Raw genomic sequence first — 25,444 nt, 5'->3', positions numbered from 1 at the left:
CAAACATACCACCTATCTCTCCTTTTTCTCACCTTGATTACATCCACACACATTTAGACACCCTAATCTGAGCCTTCGAGGGGGATGAGCACTCCCCGCGTTACTCCTTCTTATGTTTCCCCTTTTAGAAAGTTGAAATATATATATATATATATATATATATATATATATATATATATATATATATATATATATATATATATATATATATATATATATATATATATATATATTTTTTTTTTCTTTTTCTTTGCCGCTGTCTCCCGCGTTTGCGAGGTAGCGCAAGGAAACAGACGAAAGAAATGGCCCAACCCACCCCCATACACATGTATATACATACGTCCACACACGCAAATATACATACCTACACAGCTTTCCATGGTTTACCCCAGACGCTTCACATGCCCCGATTCAATCCACTGACAGCTTGTCAACCCCGGTATACCACATCGCTCCAATTCACTCAATTCCTTCCCCTCCTTTCACCCTCCTGCATGTTCAGGCCCCGATCACACAAAATCTTTTTCACTCCATCTTTCCACCTCCAATTTGGTCTCCCTCTTCTCCTCGTTCCCTCCACCTCCGACACATATATCCTCTTGGTCAATCTTTACTCACTCATTCTCTCCATGTGCCCAAACCATTTCAAAACACCCTCTTCTGCTCTCTCAACCACGCTCTTTTTATTTCCACACATCTCTCTTACCCTTACGTTACTTACTCGATCAAACCACCTCACACCACACATTATCCTCAAACATCTCGTTTCCAGCACATCCATCCTCCTGCGCACAACTCTATCCATAGCCCACGCCTCGCAACCATACAACATTGTTGGAACCACTATTCCTTCAAACATACCCATATATATATATATGGGGAGGTGATAACAAGTAGTGGTGATGTGAGAAGGAGATGGAGTGAGTATTTTGAAGGTTGAATGTGTTTGATGATAGAGTGGCAGATATAGGGTGTTTTGGTCGAGGTGGTGTGCAAAGTGAGAGGGTTAGGGAAAACGATTTGGTAAACAGAGAAGAGGTAGTGAAAGCTTTGCGGAAGATGAAAGCCGGCAAGGCAGCAGGTTTGGATGGTATTGCAGTGGAATTTATTAAAAAAAGGGTTGACTGTATTGTTGACTGGTTGGTAAGGTTATTTAATGTATGTATGGCTCATGGTGAGGTGCCTGAGGATTGGCGGAATGCGGGCATAGTGCCATTGTACAAAGGCAAAGGGGATAAGAGTGAGTGCTCAAATTACAGAGGTATAAGTTTGTTGAGTATTCCTGGTAAATTATATGGGAGGGTATTGATTGAGAGGGTGAAGGCATATACAGAGCATCAGATTTGGGAAGAGCAGTGTGGTTTCAGAAGTGGTAGAGGATGTGTGGATCAGGTGTTTGCTTTGAAGAATGTATGTGAGAAATACTTAGAAAAGCAAATGGATTTGTAGGTAGCATTTATGGATTTGGAGAAGGCATATGATAGAGTTGATAGAGATGCTCTGTGGAAGGTATTAAGAATATATGGTGTGGGAGGAAAGTTGTTAGAAGCAGTGAAAAGTTTTTATCGAGGATGTAAGGCATGTGTACGTGTAGGAAGAGAGGAAAGTGATTGGTTCTCAGTGAATGTAGGTTTGCGGCAGGGGTGTGTGATGTCTCAATGGTTGTTTAATTTGTTTATGGATGGGGTTGTTAGGGAGGTAAATGCAAGAGTTTTGGAAAGAGGGGCAAGTATGAAGTCTGTTGGGGATGAGAGAGCTTGGGAAGTGAGCCAGTTGTTGTTCGCTGATGATACAGCGCTGGTGGCTGATTCATGTGAGAAACTGCAGAAGCTGGTGACAGAGTTTGGAAAAGTGTGTGGAAGAAGAAAGTTAAGAGTAAATGTGAATAAGAGCAAGGTTATTAGGTACAGTAGGGTTGAGGGTCAAGTCAATTGGGAGGTGAGTTTGAATGGAGAAAAACTGGAGGAAGTGAAGTGTTTTAGATATCTGGGAGCGGATCTGGCAGCGGATGGAACCATGGAAGCGGAAGTGGATCATAGGGTGGGGGAGGGGGCGAAAATCCTGAGGGCCTTGAAGAATGTGTGGAAGTCGAGAACATTATCTCGGAAAGCAAAAATGGGTATGTTTGAAGGAATAGTGGTTCCAACAATGTTGTATGGTTGCGAGGCGTGGGCTATGGATAGAGTTGTGCGCAGGAGGATGGATGTGCTGGAAATGAGATGTTTGAGGACAATGTGTGGTGTGAGGTGGTTTGATCGAGTAAGTAACGTAAGGGTAAGAGAGATGTGTGGAAATAAAAAGAGCGTGGTTGAGAGAGCAGAAGAGGGTGTTTTGAAGTGGTTTGGGCACATGGAGAGGATGAGTGAGGAAAGATTGACCAAGAGGATATATGTGTCGGAGGTGGAGGGAACAAGGAGAAGAGGGAGACCAAATTGGAGGTGGAAAGATGGAGTGAAAAAGATTTTGTGTGATCGGGGCCTGAACATGCAGGAGGGTGAAAGGAGGGCAAGGAATAGAGTGAATTGGAGCGATGTGGTATACCGGGGTTGACGTGCTGTCAGTGGATTGAAGCAGGGCATGTGAAGCGTCTGGGGTAAACCATGGAAAACTGTGTAGGTATGTATATTTGCGTGTGTGGACGTATGTATATACATGTGTATGGGGGGGGGGGGTTGGGCCATTTCTTTCGTCTGTTTCCTTGCGCTACCTCGCAAACGCGGGAGACAGCGACAAAGTATAATAAAAAATAAAAATATATATATATATGTGTATATATATATATATATATATATATATATATATATATATATATATATATATATATATATATATATATATATATATATATATATATATATATATATATATTATCCCTGGGGATAGGGGAGAAAGAATACTTCCCACGTATTCCCTGCGTGTCGCAGAAGGCGACTAAAAGGGGAGGGAGCGGGGGGCTGGAAATCCTCCCCTCTCACTTTTTTTTTAATTTTCCAAAAGAGGGAACAGAGAAGGGGCCCAGGTGAGGATATTCCCTCAAGGGCCCAGTCCTCTGTTCTCAACGCTACCTCGCTAATGCGGGAAATGGCGAATAGTATGAAAGAAAGAAAAGATATATATATATATATATATATATATATATATATATATATATATATATATATATATATATATATATATATATATATATATATATATATATATATACACATAACAGGTAGAGACTGAGTGTGAACGAATGGGGCCTTTGGTGTCTTTTCCTAGCGCTACCTCGCACACATGAGAGGGTAGGGGGTTGTCATTCTATGTGTGGCGGGGTGGCGATGGGAACAAATAAAGGTATACAGTATGAATAGTGTACATGTGTATATATGTATATGTCTGTGTGTGTATACATATGTGTACATTGAGATGTATAGGTATGTATATTTGCGTGTGTGGACGTGTATGTATATATATGTGTATGTGGGCGGGTTGGGCCATTCTTTCGTCTGTTTCCTTGCGCTACCTCGCTAACGCGGGAGACAGCGACAAAGCAAAATAAATAAATAAGCAAATATATATATATATATATATATATATATATATATATATATATATATATATATATATATATATATATATATATATATATATATTTTTTTTTTTCTTTTTTGCTTTGTCGCTGTCTCCCGCGTTTGCGAGGTAGCGCAAGGAAACAGACGAAAGAAATAGCCCAACCCACCCCCATACACATGTATATACATACACGTCCACACACGCAAATATACATACCTACACAGCTTTCCATGGTTTACCCCAGACGCTTCACATGCCCTGATTTCAATTCACTGACAGCACGTCAACCCCGGTATCGGTATACCACATCGATCCAATTCACTCTATTCCTTGCCCTCCTTTCACCCTCCTGCATGTTCAGGCCCCGATCACACAAAATCTTTTTCACTCCATCTGTCCACCTCCAATTTAGTCTCCCACTTCTCCTCGTTCCCTCCACCTCCTACACATATATCCTCTTCGTCAATCTTTCCTCACTCATTCTCTCCATGTGCCCAAACCATTTCAAAACACCCTCTTCTGCTCTCTCAACCACGCTCTTTTTATTTCCACACATCTCTCTTACCCTTACGTTACTTATTCGATCAAACCACCTCACACCACACATTGTCCTCAAACATCTCATATCCAGCACATCCATCCTCCTGCGCACAACTCTATCCATAGCCCACGCCTCGCAACTATACAACATTGTTGGAACCACTATTCCTTCAAACATACCCATTTTTGCTTTCCGAGATAATGTTCTCGACTTCCACACATTCTTCAAGGCTCCCAGGATTTTCGCCCCCTCCCCCACCCTATGATCCACTTCCGCTTCCATGGTTCCATCCGCTGCCAGATCCACTCCCAGATATCTAAAACACTTTACTTCCTCCAGTTTTTCTCCATTGAAACTTACTTCCCAATTTTGACCCTCAACCCTACTGTACCTAATAACCTTGCTCTTATTCACATTTACTCTTAACTTTCTTCTTTCACACACTTTACCAAACTCAGTCACCAGCTTCTGCAGTTTCTCACATGAATCAGCCACCAGCGCTGCATCATCAGCGAACAACAACTGACTTCCCGAGCTCTCTCATCCCCAACAGACTTCATACTTGCCCCTCTTTCCAAAACTCTTGCTAAATATATATATATATATATATATATATATATATATATATATATATATATATATATATATATATATATATATATATATATATATATATATATATATATATATATATATATATATATATATATATATATATATATATATATATATATATATATATATATATATATATATATATACATATATATACATACATATATATATATATATATATATATATATATATATATATATATATATATATATATATATATATATATATATATATATATATATATATATATATATATATATATATATATATATATATATATATATATATATATATGATCCACTCCCAGATATCTAAAACACTTTACTTCCTCCAGTTTTTCTCCATTGAAACTTACTTCCCAATTTTGACCCTCAACCCTACTGTACCTAATAACCTTGCTCTTATTCACATTTACTCTTAACTTTCTTCTTTCACACACTTTGCCAAACTCAGTCACCAGCTTCTGCAGTTTCTCACATGAATCAGCCACCAGCGCTGCATCATCAGCGAACAACAACTGACTTCTCGAGCTCTCTCATCCCCAACAGACTTCATACTTGCCCCTCTTTCCAAAACTCTTGGTAAATATATATATATATATATATATATATATATATATATATATATATATATATATATATATATATATATATATATATATATTTTCTTTCTTTCTTTTAAACTATTCGCCATTTCCCGCGTTAGCGAGGTAGCATTAAGAACAGAGGACTGGGCCTTTGAGGGAATACCCTCACCTGGCCCAATTCTCTGTTCCTTCTTTTGGAAAATTAAAAAAAAAAAAAAAAATATTCAAATATTCTTTGTTCTTTCATTTTATGTTAGGCTGATGGTTTCCTGACGTTGCTGATGGACAGCAAGGAGTACGGGTCACCAGGTCAGGAGGTGTTCATGGTGTATGACTGGGCCAAAGTACCTGGCGTCACCAACCTCTACACCAAAGATGTTCCCAAGGTTAGAACATACCACACTCACAAGGTCAGAGCACACATACATATACTCCAGGTCAGAGCACACCACATATATACCCCAGGTCAGAGCAGACCACATATATAACCCAGGTCAGAGCACTCCATACATATATCCTAGGTCAGAGCACACCACATATATACCCCAGGTCAGAGCAGACCACATATATAACCCACGTCAGAGCACTCCATACATATACCCTAGGTCAGAGCACACCACATATATACCCATGTTAGAGCACACCATACATATACCCCAGGTCAGAGCACACCGTATATACCCAAGGTCAGAGCAAGCCATACACACTTCCTAGGTCAATATATCACTCTCCTGTACCCCAGGAGTCCTGTACATACAGTCCTAGCATATATCTGTAGTTAGTGCAGTATATCCGTTTCTGTTTCAAAATGATATACTGAAGGTTATATCAGCATACACCTTATCAGTCCCAGATCATATTTTATCTGTGGTTGGCCTTCAGTTCCAGTCCAGTACCTACTGGTCGGAAAGGTTCTTCAACAACGTCTCCTTCGTCGGAGGGGTGACGGACGGTACCATAGGGGTGGCTGCGATGTCGTTCAGTCGGCCCCACGTCGCCCTCACTTACCTCAAGACCTGGTTCTTCTTCGACGACGTCATCGTCCCCTTGGGCTCGGACATTACCCTGCCACCTGAGGAGACCACTGGGGAGAGTGTCATCACCACCTTAGCACAGGTAACGTCACCCCGACACCTCAGGATGCCACTGGGGAGAGTGTCATCACCACCTTAGCACAGGTAACGTCACCCTGACACCTCAGGACTGCCACTGGGGAGAGTGTCATCACACCTTGGCACAGGTAACGTCACCCCGACACCTCAGGATGCCACTGGGGAGAGTGTCATCACCACCTTGGCACAGGTAACGTCACCCTGACACCTCAGGATGCCACTGGGGAGAGTGTCATCACCACCTTGGCACAGGTAACGTCACCCTGACACCTCAGGATGCCACTGGGGAGAGTGTCAACACCACCTTGGCACAGGTAACGTCACCCTGACACCTCAGGATGCCACTGGGGAGAGTGTCATCACCACCTTGGCACAGGTAACGTCACCCTGACACCTCAGGATGCCACTGGGGAGAGTGTCAACACCACCTTAGCACAGGTAACGTCACCCTGACACCTCAGGATGCCACTGGGGAGAGTGTCATCACCACCTTGGCACAGGTAACGTCACCCTGACACCTCAGGATGCCACTGGGGAGAGTGTCATCACCACCTTAGCACAGGTAACGGCACCCTGACACCTCAGGATGCCACTGGGGAGAGTGTCAACACCACCCTGGCACTCGCACGTCACACAGGTTTAGGTTCTGTGTTTAGATTTCACAAACTCATTACCTAATTTCACAGGACGTTTCAAACGTCTTCTGTTAGCTAGTTAGAGTTGGTATTTCAGCACATATCGCTAGGTGCCTGAGATTTTGCAAATACACACATGGGAATATAGCTATCACTTCTGATATTAGGTTGACATAAAAGAGGCTTTGTAAGATGAACGTTAAGATTTTTCTAAACTCAAACGGATTGTAGGGTCTCCTTACTCCAGAGGATTTTGACCCTAGACAGAGGCAGTGAGGGTTTCACATCTTCTCTTGTGTTCAAGAACTCTTTCATCACAATATTCTTATTCTCTTTTTAACAAAGGTTTAGGGGTTGTCATGATCTTGTAGTATCTGTCAGCTTTTCTTTTGCTTCACTATAGGAAGGCAGCGCCAGAAACAAACGACTGTACTTCTCTTCAGGATGTTTGTTCTTGGGGGCGCACTGGCCCTCATCAGCTGAAGTTCAGTGTTCCAGCATTGACCTCATCATTCAAACACGCAGGTCAGTTACCGCGGCTCGTACGTGGTGGGGACTGAGGACGGCGGGGAGGTGAGCTTGGATCAACACGCCAGCCACCAGGAGGAGCGCCCTGCCTGGCTCCACCACGGCAGCGTTGGTTATGTGTTCCTCAAAGGAGACGAGTACCTTTACACCTCGTCTGAGAGTCGAACCCTCGCATCGAAAAGTATGGATATCTTCACGTAAGTTACGGGTTGTATTACAGGAGATATTGCATTGTTCTCCGTCAACGTCACCTTCATTTTAGCCACGGCGATTGTGATAGATTTCAAAGACCGTTGGAGTAATTATCTTCACAGATGATGATTAAGGAAGAAGCGTAGTCCTTCATTTAACAATTACGTTTACATACAATGCACAGTCATCATAGGGCACTTTACAGCTGGGAAATACTGGTAAATGACCAAATAGATCTGTATTAGGATTCCCTTTCAGGGGAACACTTTCTACTGGTGGTGTCCAAATGGTAGCTAAAGTCTCCACTCCGGTGTTGAGTGTGTTAATGCTCAGTTGGAGAGACACGTTCTGAACACAAGTCAGCTGGACAGAGACATGTTAAGCATAAGCACAAGTAAGCTGGACAGTGACATGTTAAACACAAGCACGTCAGCTGGACAGTGACATGTTAAACACAAGCACAAATCAGCTGGACAGTGACATGGTAAACACAAACACAAGTGAGCTGGACAGAGTCATGGTAAACACAAGCACAAGTCAGCTGGACAGTGACATGTTAAACACAAGCACGTCAGCTGGACGGTGACATGTTAAACACAAGCACAAGTCAGCTGGACAGTGACATGTTAAACACAAGCACAAGTGAGCTAAACAGAGACATGGTAAATACAAGCACAAGTCAGCTGGACAGAGACATTTTAAACACAAGCACAAATGAGCTGGACAGAGACATGTTAAACACAAGCACGTCAGCTGGACAGTGACATGTTAAACACAAGCACAAGTCAGCTGGACAGTGACATGGTAAACACAAACACAAGTGAGCTGGACAGTGACATGTTAAATACAAGCACAAGTGAGCTGGACAGTGACATGGTAAACACAAGCACAAGTCAGCTGGACAGAGACATGTTAAACACAAGCACAAGTCAGCTGGACAGAGACATGTTAAACACAATCACGTCAGCTGGACAGTGACATGTTAAACACAAGCACAAATGAGCTGGACAGTGACATGGTAAACACAAACACAAGTGAGCTGGACAGTGACATGTTAAATACAAGCACAAGTCAGCTGGACAGTGACATGGTAAACACAAGCACAAGTCAGCTGGACAGAGACATGTTAAACACAAGCACGTCAGCTGGATAGTGACATGTTAAACACAAGCACAAGTCAGCTGGACAGTGACATGGTAAACACAAACACAAGTGAGCTGGACAGTGACATGTTAAATACAAGCACAAGTCAGCTGGACAGTGACATGGTAAACACAAGCACAAGTCAGCTGGACAGAGACATGTTAAACACAAGCACAAGTCAGCTGGATAGTGACATGTTAAACACAAGCACAAGTCAGCTGGAGAGTGACATGGTAAACACAAGCACAAGTGAGCTGGACAGAAACATGGTAAACACAAGGACAAGTGAGCTGGACAGAGACATGTTAAACGCAAGCACAAGTGAGCTGGACAGAGACATGTTGAACGCAAGCACAAGTAAGCTGGACAGTGACATGTTAAATACAAGCACAAGTCAGCTGGACAGTGACATGTTGAACACAAGCACAATCCAGCTGGACAGACATGGTAAACACAAGCACAAGTCAGCTGGACAGTGACATGGTAAACACAAGCACAAGTCAGCTGGACAGTGACATGGTAAACACAAGCACAAGTCAGCTGGACAGTGACATGGTAAACACAAGCACAAGTCAGCTGGACAGAAACATGCTAAGCACAAGCACAAGTCAGCTGGACAGTGACATGGTAAACACAAACACAAGTGAGCTGGACAGAGACAAATTAAACACAAGCACAAGATTAAGTTACAAGACGGAATCACAACACACATGAACTCCTACCTTGTAAAATCATACCACAAGTTACTCTCCTACGACCAGTAATACAGTGGCGGATACTTACCAGGGCCTGGATGGACCACGGGCCCACTCCAAAGGATGTGTCTGTGGCCTACGCTGTACTGCCAGGCTCTGACGTAGCCAGGACCCGTGCCTTCGCTGCTGACCCCGACGTCGAAGTTATCACGCAGACCAGCGACCTTCATGTTGTCTGCCACCACCCTTCTAAGGTAGGAAAAATCAGTCACACACACACACACACACACACACAAAGGCACAGGATAAGGTGTGTGTATGTGTGTGTGTGTGTATGTGTGTGTGTGTGTGTGTGTGTGTGTGTGTGTGTGTGTATGTGTATGTGTGTGTGTGTGTGTGTGTGTGTGTGTGTGTGTGTGTGTATGTGTATGTGTGTGTGTGTGTGTGTGTGTGTGTGTGTATGTGTGTGTGTATTGTGTGTAAACATATATAGGAATAAAGATATGATACATTCATACAAAGATGAAATACGGGGCAACAGGAGTGTAAAACTGCCCCAGTAACACGCAGTTACTAATGACACACACACATACACACACACACACACACACACACACACACACACACACACATATATTTCTTTTTTTTCTTTTTTTTCGCTGTCTCCCGCGTTTGCGAGGTAGCGCAATGAAACAGACGAAAGAAATGGCCCAACCCACCCCCATACACATGTATATACATACGTCCACACACGCAAATATACATACCTACACAGCTTTCCATGGTTTACCCCAGACGCTTCACATGCCCTGATTCAATCCACTGACAGCACGTCAACCCTGGTATACCACATCGCTCCAATTCACTCTATTCCTTGCCCTCCTTTCACCCTCCTGCATGTTCAGGCCCCGATCACACAAAATCTTTTTCACTTCATCTTTCCACCTCCAATTTGGTCTCCCTCTTCACCTCGTTCCCTCCACCTCCGACACATATATCCTCTTGGTCAATCTTTCCTCACTCATTCTCTCCGTGTGCCCAAACCATTTCAAAACACCCTCTTCTGCTCTCTCAACCACGCTCATTTTATTTCCACACATCTCTCTTACCCTTACGTTACTTACTCGATCAAACCACCTCACACCACACATTGTCCTCAAACATCTCATTTCCAGCACATCCATCCTCCTGCCCACCACTCTATCCATAGCCCACGCCTCGCAACCATACAACATTGTTGGAACCACTATTCCTTCAAACATACCCATTTTTGCTTTCCAAGATAATGTTCTCGACTTCCACACATTCTTCAAGGCTCCCAGAATTTTCGCCCCCTCCCCCACCCTATGATCCACTTCCGCTTCCATGGTTCCATCCGCTGCCAGATCCACTCCCAGATATCTAAAACACTTTACTTCCTCCAGTTTTTCTCCATTCAAACTCACCTCCCAATTGACTTGACCCTCAACACACACACACATATATATATATATATATATATATATATATATATATATATATATATATATATATATATATATATATATGTGTCTCCCCTGATGATGTGATTATTACACGAAAGTGCAATTGGGAACTTTTCGTGTTTCATTTTCCCCGTGGACTCATTGGAATATATATATATATATATATATATATATATATATATATATATATATATATATATATATATATATATATATATATATATATATATATATATAAATATATATATATATATATATATATATATATATATATATATATATATATATATATATATATATATATATATATATATATATATATATATATATAACAGCTCACTGCGAGGTGGCGTTGGGAACAGAAGGGTGCCTAAATGTGTGTGGATGTAACCAAGATGTGAAGACCCTTACTGGAAAAACAATCACTCTTGAAGTAGAACCTTCAGACACAATTGAAAATGTGAAGGAAAATAGTGAAATTGGAAAAAATGTAGCTTAGACATTGAAGCTTATTGATACAGTGGTTAAATTGATGAGAACAGCTATTGACGTTTGTGTAAATAAATTATACATTTCCCTTTTTCCATAGCCAGAGGTTGAACCATTATGTGACATTCATTTTTTTTCATTCATTTCAAGCTAGAAGTTTCAGTTTTCTAAATTGTTTCTTACATTTTTCATATGTATATATATGTATGTGTGTGTGTGTGTATATGTGCGTATGTATGTGTATGTGTGTGTATGTGTATGTGTATATATATATGTATATTATCCCTGGGGATAGGGGTGAAAGAATACTTCCCACGTATTCCTCGCGTGTCGTAGAAAGCGACTAGAGGGGACGGGAGCGGGGGGCCAGAAATCCTCCCCTCCTTGTATTAACTTTCTAAAATGGGAAACAGAAGAAGGAGTCACGCGGGGAGGGCTCATGATCCTCGAAGGCTCAGAGTGGGGTGCCTAAATGTGTGTGGATGTAACCAAGATGTGAAAAAAGGAGAGATAGGTAGTATGTTTGAGGAAAGGAACCTGGATGTTTTGGCTCTGAGTGAAACGAAGCTCAAGGGTAAAGGGGAAGAGTGGTTTGGGAATGTCTGGGGAGTAAAGTCAGGGGTTAGTGAGAGGACAAGAGCAAGGGAAGGAGTAGCAATACTCCTGAAACAGGAGTTGTGGGAGTATGTGATAGAGTGTAAGAAAGTAAATTCTCGATTAATATGGGTAAAACTGAAAGTTGATGGAGAGAGGTGGGTGATTATTGGTGCATATGCACCTGGGCATGAAAAGAAAGATCAAGAGAGGCAAGTGTTTTGGGAGCAGCTGAATGAGTGTGTTAGTGGTTTTGATGCACGAGACCGGGTTATAGTGATGGGTGATTTGAATGCAAAGGTGAGTAATGTGGCAGTTGAGGGAATAATTGGTATACATGGAGTGTTCAGTGTTGTAAATGGAAATGGTGAAGAGCTTCTAGATTTATGTGCTGAAAAAGGACTGATGATTGGGAATACCTGGTTTAAAAAGCGAGATATACATAAGTATACTTATGTAAGTAGGAGAGATTGCCAGAGAGCGTTATTGGATTAGGTGTTAATTGACAGGCGTGCGAAAGAGAGACTTTTGGATGTTAATGTGCTGCGAGGTGCAACTGGAGGGATGTCTGATCATTATCTTGTGGAGGCTAAGGTGAAGATTTGTATGGGTTTTCAGAAAAGAAGAGTGAATGTTGGGGTGAAGAGGGTGGTGAGAGTAAGTGAGCTTGAGAAGGAGACCTGTGTGAGGAAGTACCAGGAGAGACTGAGTACAGAATGGAAAAAGGTGAGAACAATGGAAGTAAGGGGAGTGGGAGATGTATAAAAGAAAGAGACAGGAGGTCAAGAGAAAGGTGCAAGAGGTGAAAAAAAAGGGCAAATGAGAGTTGGGGTGAGAGAGTATCATTAAATTTTAGGGAGAATAAAAAGATGTTCTGGAAGGAGGTAAATAAAGTGCGTAAGACAAAGGAGCAAATGGGAGCTTCAGTGAAGGGCGAAAATGGGGAGGTGATAACAAGTAGTGGTGATGTAAGAAGGAGATGGAGTGAGTATTTTGAAGGTTTGTTGAATGTGTTTGATGATAGAGTGGCAGATATAGGGTGTTTTGGTCGAGGTGGTGTGCAAAGTGAGAGGGTTAGGGAAAATGATTTGGTAAACAGAGAAGAGGTAGTGAAAGGTTTGCGGAAGATGAAAGCCGGCAAGGCAGCAGGTTTGGATGGTATTGCAGTGGAATTTATCAAAAAAGGGGGTGACTGTATTGTTGACTGGTTGGTAAGGTTATTCAATGTATATATGACTCATGGTGAGGTGCCTGAGGATTGGCGGAATGCGTGCATAGTGCCATTGTACAAAGGCAAAGGGGATAAGAGTGAGTGCTCAAATTACAGAGGTATAAGTTTGTTGAGTATTCCTGGTAAATTATATGGGAGGGTATTGATTGAGAGGGTGAAGGCATGTACAGAGCATCAGACTGGGGAAGTGCAGTGTGGTTTCAGAAGTGGTAGAGGATGTGTGGATCAGGTGTTTGCTTTGAAGAATGTATGTAAGAAATACTTAGAAAAGCAAATGGATTTGTATGTAGCATTTATGGATCTGGAGAAGGAATATGATAGAGTTGATAGAGATGCTCTGTGGAAGGTATTAAGAATATATGGTGTGGGAGGAAAGTTGTTAGAAGCAGTGAAAAGTTTTTATCGAGGATGTAAGGCAATGGTACGTGTAGGAAGAGAGAAAAGTGATTGGTTCTCAGTGAATGTAGGTTTGCGGTAGGGGTGTGTGATGTCTCCATGGTTGTTTAATTTGTTTATGGATGGGGTTGTTAGGGAGGTAAATGCAAGAGTTTTGGAAAGAGGGGCAAGTATGAAGTCTGTTGGGGATGAGAGAGCTTGGGAAGTGAGTCAGTTGTTGTTCGCTGATGATACAGCGCTGGTGGCTGATTCATGTGAGAAACTGCAGAAGCTGGTGACTGAGTTTGGTAAAGTGTGTGGAAGAAGAAAGTTAAGAGTAATTGTGAATAAGAGCAAGGTTATTAGGTACAGTAGGGTTGAGGGTCAAGTCAATTGGGAGGTGAGTTTGAATGGAGAAAAACTGGAGGAAGTGAAGTGTTTTAGATATCTGGGAGTGGATCTGGCAGCGGATAGAACCATGGAAGCGGAAGTGGATCATAGGGTGGGGGAGGGGGCGAAAATTCTGGGGGCCTTGAAGAATGTGTGGAAGTCGAGAACATTATCGCGGAAAGCAAAAATGGGTATGTTTGAAGGAATAGTGGTTCCAACAATGTTGTATGGTTGCGAGGCGTGGGCTATGGATAGAGTTGTGCGCAGGAGGATGGATGTGCTGGAAATGAGATGTTTGAGGACAATGTGTGGTGTGAGGTGGTTTGATCGAGTGAGTAACGTAAGGGTAAGAGAGATGTGTGGAAATAAAAAGAGCGTGGTTGAGAGAGCAGAAGAGGGTGTTTTGAAGTGGTTTGGGCACATGGAGAGGATGAGTGAGGAAAGATTGACCAAGAGGATATACATGTCGGAGGTGGAGGGAGCAAGGAGAAGAGGGAGACCAAATTGGAGGTGGAAAGATGGAGTGAAAAAGATTTTGTGTGATCGGGGCCTGAACATGCAGGAAGGTGAAAGGAGGGCAAGGAATAGAGTGAATTGGAGCGATGTGGTTAACCGGGGTTGACGTGCTGTCAGTGGATTGAATCAAGGCATGTGAAGCGTCTGGGGTAAACCATGGAAAGATGTGTAGGTATGTATGTTTGCGTGAGTGGACGTATGTATATACATGTGTATGGGGGGGTGGTTGGGCCATTTCTTTCGTCTGTTTCCTTGCGCTACCTCGCAAACGCGGGAGACAGCGACAAAGTATAAAAAAAAAAATATATATATATATATATATATATATATATATATATATATATATATATATATAATATATATATATATATATATATATATATATATATTCAATAGTATGAAATATATAAGTATGAAGTCTGTTGGGGATGAGAGAGCTTGGGAAGTGAGTCAGTTGTTGTTCGCTGATGATACAGCGCTGGTGGCTGATTCATGTGAGAAACTGCAGAAGCTGGTGACTGAGTTTGGTAAAGTGTGTGGAAGAAGAAAGTTAAGAGTAATTGTGAATAAGAGCAAGGTTATTAGGTACAGTAGGGTTGAGGGTCAAGTCAATTGGGAGGTGAGTTTGAATGGAGAAAAACTGGAGGAAGTGAAGTGTTTTAGATATCTGGGAGTGGATCTGGCAGCGGATAGAACCATGGAAGCGGAAGTGGATCATAGGGTGGGGGAGGGGGCGAAAATTCTGGGGGCCTTGAAGAATGTGTGGAAGTCGAGAACATTATCGCGGAAAGCAAAAATGGGTATGTTTGAAGGAATAGTGGTTCCAACAATGTTGTATGGTTGCGAGGCGTGGGCTATGGATAGAGTTGTGCGCAGGAGGATGGATGTGCTGGAAATGAGATGTTTGAGGACAATGTGTGGTGTGAGGTGGTTTGATCGAGTGAGTAACGTAAGGGTAAGAGAGATGTGTGGAAATAAAAAGAGCGTGGTTGAGAGAGCAGAAGAGGGTGTTTTGAAGTGGTTTGGGCACATGGAGAGGATGAGTGAGGAAAGATTGACCAAGAGGATATACATGTCGGAGGTGGAGGGAGCAAGGAGAAGAGGGAGACCAAATTGGAGGTGGAAAGATGGAGTGAAAAAGATTTTGTGTGATCGGGGCCTGAACATGCAGGAAGGTGAAAGGAGGGCAAGGAATAGAGTGAATTGGAGCGATGTGGTATACCGGGGTTGACGTGCTGTCAGTGGATTGAATCAAGGCATGTGAAGCGTCTGGGGTAAACCATGGAAAGATGTGTAGGTATGTATGTTTGCGTGAGTGGACGTATGTATATACATGTGTATGGGGGGGTGGTTGGGCCATTTCTTTCGTCTGTTTCCTTGCGCTACCTCGCAAACGCGGGAGACAGCGACAAAGTATAAAAAAAAAAATATATATATATATATATATATATATATATATATATATATATATATATATATATATATATATATATATATATATATATATATATATATATATATATATATGCAAGAGTTTTGGAAAGAGGGGCAAGTATGAAGTCTGTTGGGGATGAGAGAGCTTGGGAAGTGAGTCAGTTGTTGTTCGCTGATGATACAGCGCTGGTGGCGGATTCATGTGAGAAACTGCAGAAGCTGGTGACGGAGTTTGGTAAAGTGTGTGGAAGAAGAAAGTTAAGAGTAAATGTGAATAAGAGCAAGGTTATTAGGTACAGTAGGGTTGAGGGTCAAGTCAATTGGGAGGTGAGTTTGAATGGAGAAAAACTGGAGGAAGTGAAGTGTTTTAGATATCGGGGATTGGATCTGTCAGCGGATGGAACCATGGAAGCGGAAGTGGATCATAGGGTGGGGGAGGGGGCGAAAATTCTGGGAGCCTTGAAAAATGTGTGGAAATCGAGAACATTATCCCGGAAAGCAAAAATGGGTATGTTTGAAGGAATAGTAGTTCCAACAATGTTGTATGGTTGCGAGGCGTGGGCTATGGATAGAGTTGTGCGCAGGAGGATGGATGTGCTGGAAATGAGATGTTTGAGGACAATGTGTGGTGTGAGGTGGTTTGATCGATTGAGTAACGTAAGGGTAAGAGAGATGTGTGGAAATAAAAAGAGCGTGGTTGAGAGAGCAGAAGAGGGTGTTTTGAAATGGTTTGGGCACATGGAGAGAATGAGTGAGGAAAGATTGACCAAGAGGATATGTGTCGGAGGTGGAGGGAACGAGGAGAAGAGGGAGACCAAATTGGAGGTGGAAAGATGGAGTGAAAAGGATTTTGTGTGATCGGGGCCTGAACATGCAGGAGGGTGAAAGGAGGGCAAGGAATAGAGTGAATTGGAGCGATGTGGTATACAGGGGTTGACGTGCTGTCAGTGGATTGAATCAAGGCATGTGAAGCGTCCGGGGTAAACCATGGAAAGCTGTGTAGGTATGTATATTTGCGTGTGTGGACGTGTGTATGTACATGTGTATGGTGGGGGTTGGGCCATTTCTTTCGTCTGTTTCCTTGCGCTACCTCGCAAACGCGGGAGACAGCGACAAAGTATTAAAAAAAAAAAAAAAAAAAAAAAATATATATATATATATATATATATATATATATATATATATATATATATATATATATATGTATATATATATATATATATATATATATATATATATATATATATATATATATATATATATATATATATATATATATATATATATATATATATATATATATATATATATATATATATATATATATATATATATATATATATATATAAGGGAGGTAAGGGGAGTGGGGAAGGAATGGGATGTATTATGGGAAGCAGTGATGGCTTGCGCAAAAGATGCTTGTGGCACGAGAAACGTGGGAGGTGGGCAGATTAGAAAGGGTAGTGAGTGGTGGGATGAAGAAAAAAGATTATCAGTGAAAGAGAAGAGAGAGGCATTTGGACGATTTTGCAGGGAATTAATGCAAATGAGTGGGAAATGTATAAAAGGAAGAGGCAGGAGTTCAAGAGAAAGGTGCAAGAGGTGAAAAAGAGTCCTAATGAGAGTTGGGGTGAGAGAGTATCATTAAATTCTAGGGAGAATAAAAAGATGTTTTGGAAGGAGGTAAATAAAGTATGTAAGACAAAGGAACAAATGGGAACTTCAGTGAAGGGGGCTAATGGGGAGGTGATAACAAGTAGTGGTGATGTGAGGAGCTGGATTGAGTATTTTGAAGGCTTGTTGAATGTGTTTGATTATCGAGTGGCAGATATAGGGTGTTTTGGTCGAGGTGGTGTGCAAAGTGAGAGGGTTAGGGAAAATGATTTGGTAAACAGAGAAGAGGTAGTACAAGCTTTGGGGGAAGATGAAAGCTGGTAAGGCAGCGGGTTTGGATGGTATTGCAGTGTAATTTATTAAAAAAAGGTGGTGACTGTATTGTTGACTGGTTGGTAAGGTTATTTTATGTATGTATGATTCATGGTGAGGTGCCTGAGGATTGGCGGAATGCTTGCATAGTGCCATTGTACAAAGGCAAAGGGGACAAAGATGAGTGCTCAAATTACAGAAGTATAAGTTTGTTGCGTATTCCTGGGAAATTATGCGGAAGGGTATTGATTTAGAGTGTGAAGGCATGTGCAGACCATCAGATTGGGGAAGAGTAGTGTGGTTTCAGAAGTGGTAGAGCATGTGTGGATCAGGTGCTTACTTTGAAGAATGTATGTGAGAAATACTTAGAAAAGCAAATGGATTTGTTTGTAGCATTTATGGATCTGGAGAAGGCATATGATAGAGTTGATAGAGATGCTCTGTGGAAGGTATTAAGAATGTATTGTGTGGGAGGAAAGTTGTTAGAAGCAGTGAAAAGTTTTTATCGAGGATGTAAGGCATGAGTACGTGTAGGAAGAGAGGAAAGTGATTAGTTCTCAGTGAATACAGCTTTTCGGCAGGGGTGTGTGATGTCTCCATGGTTGTTTAATTTGTGAATGGGGTTGTTAGGGAGGTGAATGCAAGACTTTTGGAAATAAGGGCAAGTATGCAGTCTGTTGTGGATGAGAGAGCTTGGGCAGTGGGTCAGTTGTTGTTAGCTGATGATACAGCGCTGGTGGCTGATTCATGTGAGAAACTTCAGAAGCTGGTGACTGAGTTTGGTAAAGTGTGTGAAGGAAGAAAGTTGAGAGTAAATGTGAATAAGAGCAAGGTTATTAGGTACAGTAGGGTTGAGGGTCAAGTCAACTGGGAGGTAAGTTTGAATGGAGAAAAACTGGAGAAGGTGAAGTGTTTTAGATATCTCGGAGTGCATTTGGCAGCGGATGGAACCATGGAAGCGGATGGAAGTGAATCATAGGGTGGACACTACCCGCCACACATGAATTAACAACCCTTCCCCCCCCCCTCATGTGTGCGAGGTAGCGCTAGGAAAAGACAACAAAGGCCACATTCGTTCACACAGTCTCTAGCTGTCATGTAATAATGTACCGAAACCACAGCTCCCTTTCCACATCCAGGCCCCACAAAACTTTCCATGGTTTACCCCAGATGCTTCACATGCCCTGGTTCAATCCATTGACAGCACGTCGACTCCGGTATACCACATTGTTCCAATTCACTCTATTCCTTGCACGCCTTTCACCCTCCTGCATGTTCAGGCCCCGATCATTCAAAATCTTTTTCACTCCATCTTTATACCTCCAATTTGGTCTCCCACTTCTCCTCGTTCCTTCCACCTCTGACACATATATCCTCTTGGTCAATGTTTCCTGACTCATTCTCTCCATGTGACAAAACCATTTCAAAACACCCTCTTCTGATCTCTCAACCACAATCTTTTTATTACAACACATCTCTCTTACCCTTACATTACTTACTCGATCAAACCACCTCACACCACATATTGTCCTCAAACATCTCATTTCCAGCACATCCACTCTCCTCCGTAAAACTCTATCTATAGCCCACGCCTCGCAACCATATAACATTGTTGGAACCACTAATCCTTCAAAGATACCCACTTCTGCTTTCCGAGATAATGTTCTCGACTTCCACACATTCTTCAACGCTCCCAGAACTTTCGCCCCCTCCCCCACCCTATGATTCACTTCCGCTTCCATGGCTCCATTCGCTGCCAAATCCACTCCCAGATATCTAAAACACTTCACTTCCTCCAGTTTTTCTCCATTCAAACTTACCTCTCAATTGACTTTTCTCTCAACCCTACTGTACCTAATAACCTTGCTCTTATTCACATTTACTCTCCGATTTCTCCTTTCACACACTTTACCAAACTCAGTCCCCAGCTTCAGCAGTTTCTCACACGAATCAGCCACCAGCGAACAACAACTGACTCACTTCCGAAGTTCTCTCATCAACAACAGACTGCATACTTGCCCATCTTTCCAAAACTCTTGCATTCACCTCTCTAACAACCCCATCCATAAACAAATGAAACAACCATGGAGACATCACACACCCCTGCCGCAAACCTATATTCACTGAGAACCAATCACTTTCCTCTCTTCCTACACGTACACATGCCTCACATCCTCGATAAAAGCTTTTCACTGCTTCTAACAACTTGCCTGCCACACCATATATTCTTAATACCTTCCACAGAGCATGTCTATCAACTCTATCATATGCCTTTTCCAGATCCATAAATGCTACATACAAATCCATTTGCTTTTCTAAGTATTTCTCACACATTCTTCAAAGCAAACACCTGGTCGACACATCCTCTATCACTTCTGAAACCACACTGCTCTTCCCCACTCTGATGCCCTGTACATGCCTTCACCCTCTCAATCAAGGCGCTCCCATATAATTTCCTAGGAATACTCAACAACTTATACCTCTGTAATTTGAGCACTCACTTTTATCTCTTTATTGGGGTGTTGGGGGGGGGGGGGGGTAAGAAAATAAAGAAAATTGAAAATTGCTAGTTGACAATGCTGATAATTAATTAAGATTGTTATGGGGGCCCATAAGCCATGGTTCAAGTAAAACCTCTTAATTTAAAATATTTATGACCCAACTAGTCCTATGAACTGCCAAGCATACTGGGACCACTCACTTTCCTGTCGGCTGAGGGAAGGCCGCGAATATTCTTACATTTAACATCTAAGTTTGATAAAAACTGTACAAGTAATGTGGCATGCAACCTAGCACACCAGGTAATGATAATTCAAAAGTGGAAGAGAAAATTTAGGGTAAGGCATATCCTATGGATAATCACGTGAGCTAGTTCTATCAATACAGAACTGATGTGAACAGGAATAGTTATGGAAAATGCATTTAAAACGACATTCAAGACAACAATACACTGTAATTCCTGCCACACACCACAGTATTGACGAGCAGCTTTGCTCAGTCTCTGGTGTTAAAAGTTCACTTAAGGGAACATCAACTGGTTACACACGTTCTTGAAATATTATCTTAACTGTGTAGACGACCAGCCAGCTGCACGTGAATCCGGGCGTGAGGCAGTCCTTGCTCAGCGGCAGGCCATGTCCTTCTAGTCAATTTAGTCTGTATCTGTACGGTAATCCGATCGTGCGGCAGTCTGTATGTAATCAGCATAGAAGACCGGTGGAAGATACCACAGAAAGTTCCACTGGTAATGTAAGCTAATTTCAAACCCCTACTCCGCCGCTGGCAAGAGGCTGGTGCCGAAAGTGGGAGTCAGTCAGTGATCGGAGACACACACTGGTCTTCTCAGTGACTTGTTTGTTAAGTTTAAAAATAGATATAATTGGTTTAAACACAAGCTTTGATTGTAAGCTTAAGAAGACCCGGATCGATATATGTTTAGCGAAGGCCCACGTTCCCCAGCTCAAGTTGGCTTTGCATGCGCTATGCACATGCAGCAAAGCGCGCCCGGCTAATGTCCTATGAACAAACTCGCTGTTTGCGTCCACACACTTTTAAAATTCTTTTTAGGCCAATGCTGGCGCTTGACCCCTACTGTTGCCCTGTTAGTATTGAAGTTATTAGTGTCTGTCACTGACATATCATTGGTTCATTACTGTTACAGGGTGACGAACTTTACACACTTTATAAAGACGTCCTGTGTAACAAAGCGAGGTATGGCTTACCTGGATTCTTGGAATATAACGTTATGCCGGCCGGAGTGAGCGAACTGTCTCGATCGTTGTTGGATACTCACTGACTGCCTAGTCTGTTATGCACAATGAAGGATGCCATTTACTGTATTACCAAGGCAATCATTTCATTTTCCTTGGGTAATCACTCCACTAATTCAATTCTAAACTTTTCAACACTTGACGATACATTTTCTTTGTCACTTTAATTGCTACTTTCTCCCTTACAATCAAAAGCTTACCTTATCTTATAGGGGACCTGCTATGTACGATACCAGGTCTCATAAGTTTAACACTTTAACTCCTATTACTAACTTAAAGTTACAATCTTAATATAGACTATTGAAAACTTAAACAATATATAACCTATTATTCTTACAATAAGTTTTATTTACTGCTAAACGATTTTACAAGAATATCCTTAATCGGTAATCGTGAGTGAGGTGTGGGATGATATGTGCTAGGATGGTTCATAACCAAGGAAACAAAGTTTGCTCTGAGGTCAGCCTAATAAGATTTTACACACCTCACACACACACACACACACACACACGCACACACTATCCCCCAGCTAGTTCTCTTCTGTTGAGGGAAGAATCCTCACTTGGCCCTCTTCTCTGTGCCTTCTTTTGGAAAAGTAAAGCAAAAGGGGAGGACTTCCAGCGCCCCCGCTTCCACCCCTTTTAGTCGCCTTCTACAACACGCAGGAAATACGTAGGAAGTACTCTTTCTCCCCTATCCCCAAGAATATATATATATATATATATATATATATATATATATATATATATATATATATATATATATATATATATATATATATATATATATATATATATATATATATATATATATATATATATATATATATATATATATATATATATATGGGACATTTGGCAGATGATTTCGCACGAGGTGTATAATCAAAACTGAAAAGCCTCCACTGATAGGCCATCAGCAAACAAAATATGCCTCCTGCACATGGCTTTGCAACTCATTAATGAATGTCGTCCTGTTAACCTCGACCTTCGATGTACAAAACTTAGTCAATCTTGACCCTCGACACACAAAACTTAGTTAACCTTGACCCTTGACTCACGAAACTTAGTCAGTTAATCTTGACCCTCAGCCAACAAAACTTAGTCAATCTTGACCCTCGACGCACAAAACTTAGTCAGACATGAAACATGTACCATCATCTATGGTACAGGTCTGACCCATATCCGTTCATCCCGTAACAAGTATAGTCTATAAAGGTATAAGGTAGACGTGTAGTTGACCACCGGTTTCTTAAATCTATCGTGGCGTAGAACTGTGTATACTACATGGTACAACTGTGATTCCCTATCCGATTACTCAGCCATTAGACATCTGGCGTACAAGCAGTAAGTTGCATTCTGTCACTACATAAAACCTTATGTCCTTGACAGTGGCCTACCTGAACTAATAAACATGATGTGGTGGAGAACCTGTGGTAAAAGTTTATCTCATAGCCAGACAGTTAGTCATTAAATGTCATGTACACAAGAGCAGTGGATGCATGTGCATGCACTGACGCGGCCTCTGCTTCCCAGCGGGAGACATGAAAATCCTGTAATTTCTTTAATGAGCCAGAGTTCCATCTGCTAAGTTTCTAATGCATTTGGTCGTGATCCTGTTTTTAGTTTTCATTTTTTTTCTAGAGGGGATAGGGCGGGAGGAAGGTATGCTTCAGGTTGAATCATATAATGGACTATAAACAGATAATTGCTATATATTTCTCAGTTATCTTAAGGAGCCATAAAGATGTCGCTGGAAGACTATTGTAACTGAAGTATTTGTCCACAGACGGTGGGCGCAGCTCTAGCGGCGTCGGGCGGAGCAGCAGTAGCGAGGGTGGGGAACTGTGGCGGTACGGGAACGCTGGAGGTAAAGGCGGATATCTCCTGCCTCCTCCTCCTTACCATTACCTCCAGCACTGCTGACGCTGCTCACGTTACCCTCACCCTCGCTGACCCCCAACAGCTCTACGACACCATCACCGTCCAGCTGGTTGTTGATGGTCGCCAGGTGGAGAAGACCGTCCAGTTGCCTTTACCTCCACGGCGAGGCTCCAGCGTCATCACCACTCTCGTGGTTTAAGCCGCCGACGGCCAAACCAACGATACACTTCTGGATAGTCATCTCTCTCTGACTCGTACTACCATAAGCTCCTATGATTTACTAAACATAGCCTATTGTCCAACCTATAAGCTATATTTTAAGAAAAAATCTATCTAATGAAGCTTTTTGTTCATAGAAACTATTCAATAAAAGATTACATAAGATTAAATCCTGTTCAGAACATAAGTGTTTACAGATGAGCATAGAAGAGGCAGAACGAATAAGGGGAGAGGCATATTTCAGGTCAAATGTATCAACGAAAACGCAGCGGAAAAGTGAGACAGTGTGATGGTCAGGATCATAATGTTATCCACTTTTGTAGTACATAAAAGTGTGCAGTTCTCACGCTTTCATATCCTAGCAAGTTTCTTAACAGGCATCGTTTAACAAGTTTTAGATACATGTAAGGGATCATGTCATTAAAAAGTGAAGAAAAAATATGGCATCTGATAACAATTTTATCAAAATATCAATCTGATCTCTTGCTGGCATGTGTAAAAGTTGGACTTTGCATGCGAAAGGTGCGAGAAGAGCAAACTGGAAAGTGTAGTGAGCGGTGAGATGTAGTAAAGTTGCCAGTGAAATAGAAATAGAAGCGTTTGGGCAGGGAAAGAGTGCAAATGATTGGGGAATGTATAAGAGAAAGCGGTAGGAAGTCAAGAGGAAGGTGCAGCGGTTGAAAAGGATGGGAAATATTAGTTGGGGTGAGCGATTATCAATTAACTTTAGGGCAATTGAGAAGTTTTGGAAGGAGGTAAATGAAGTGTGAAAACATGGAAAAAGATAGGAAATTCGTTGAAGGGGACAAAAGCGGAAGTGACAATAGGTATTGATGAAGTGAGGGGGAGATGGAATGATTATTTTCAGGAATTGTTGAATTGTTTGATGATACGGAGGCATATGTAGGGTACTTGGGTAGTGGTGGTATGCGAAGTGAGAAAGTCAGGAGAGTGGTTTGATGAAGAAAGAAGAGGTGGTGAAAGCCTTGCGTGAGATGAAATGTGGCAAGGCGGCAGGAGTGGAGGGTATTGCATTTGAATTTGTTAAGAAAGGGGGCGACTGTGTTGTTGATTGGTGACATCACACATCCCTGCCTCAGACTAACCTTCACTTGGAACCATTCGCCCTTCTCTCTTACTACTTACTACTTCTTGTTGCTTCCAGCAGCTTTCCTCCTACACCGTATATTCTTAACACATTCCAATAAGGCATCTTCATCAACCCTACCACATGCTCTCTCCAAATCCACACGTCAAATGCAAATCCATCTGTTTCTCTGAGCATTCCTCACATACATCTTTAAAGCAAACATCTGATCCACACATCCTCTACCACTTCTGAAATCACACTGCTCCCTGATGCTCTGTACATGCCTTCACCCTCTCAGTCAATAACCTCCCATATAGCTTTACCAGTCAGACTTAACAAACTAATGCCTCTGTTGGTTGAATACATACCTTATCCCTTTTACCTTTGTGCAATGACACTATAAATGCACTCTGCCAATCCTCAGGCACCTCACCATGATC

General features: G+C 41.9%; 1 protein-coding gene across 1 annotated transcript; it reads left to right on the top strand.

Moving 5' to 3' along the window:
- Positions 1 to 5,559: 5,559 nt before the first annotated feature.
- Positions 5,560 to 24,256, top strand: LOC139753616 (chondroitinase-AC-like). The gene is made up of 5 exons (XM_071670234.1): positions 5,560 to 5,684; positions 6,181 to 6,414; positions 7,571 to 7,770; positions 9,695 to 9,857; positions 23,601 to 24,256. Exons 1-5 carry the CDS (start codon positions 5,580 to 5,582, stop codon positions 23,892 to 23,894), a joined length of 996 nt encoding a protein of 331 aa, XP_071526335.1. The 5' UTR covers positions 5,560 to 5,579; the 3' UTR covers positions 23,895 to 24,256.
- Positions 24,257 to 25,444: the final 1,188 nt, after the last annotated feature.

The sequence above is a fragment of the Panulirus ornatus genome, chromosome 15 (assembly GCF_036320965.1).
Source record: "Panulirus ornatus isolate Po-2019 chromosome 15, ASM3632096v1, whole genome shotgun sequence".
Lineage (NCBI taxonomy): Eukaryota > Metazoa > Arthropoda > Malacostraca > Decapoda > Palinuridae > Panulirus > Panulirus ornatus.
The sequence above is the reverse complement of the archived record's forward strand: the minus strand, read 5'-3'. Positions and strand labels throughout refer to the sequence as shown.

Coding starts and splice junctions, on each gene's coding strand:
- LOC139753616 (XM_071670234.1), top strand. CDS start 5,580: ATGGACAGCAAGGAGTACGGGTCACCAGGTCAGGAGGTGTTCATGGTG. Junction 7,771..9,694: donor AAAAGTATGGATATCTTCAC/GTAAGTTACGGG, acceptor GATACTTACCAG/GGCCTGGATGGACCACGGGC. Junction 9,858..23,600: donor TCTGCCACCACCCTTCTAAG/GTAGGAAAAATC, acceptor ATTTGTCCACAG/ACGGTGGGCGCAGCTCTAGC.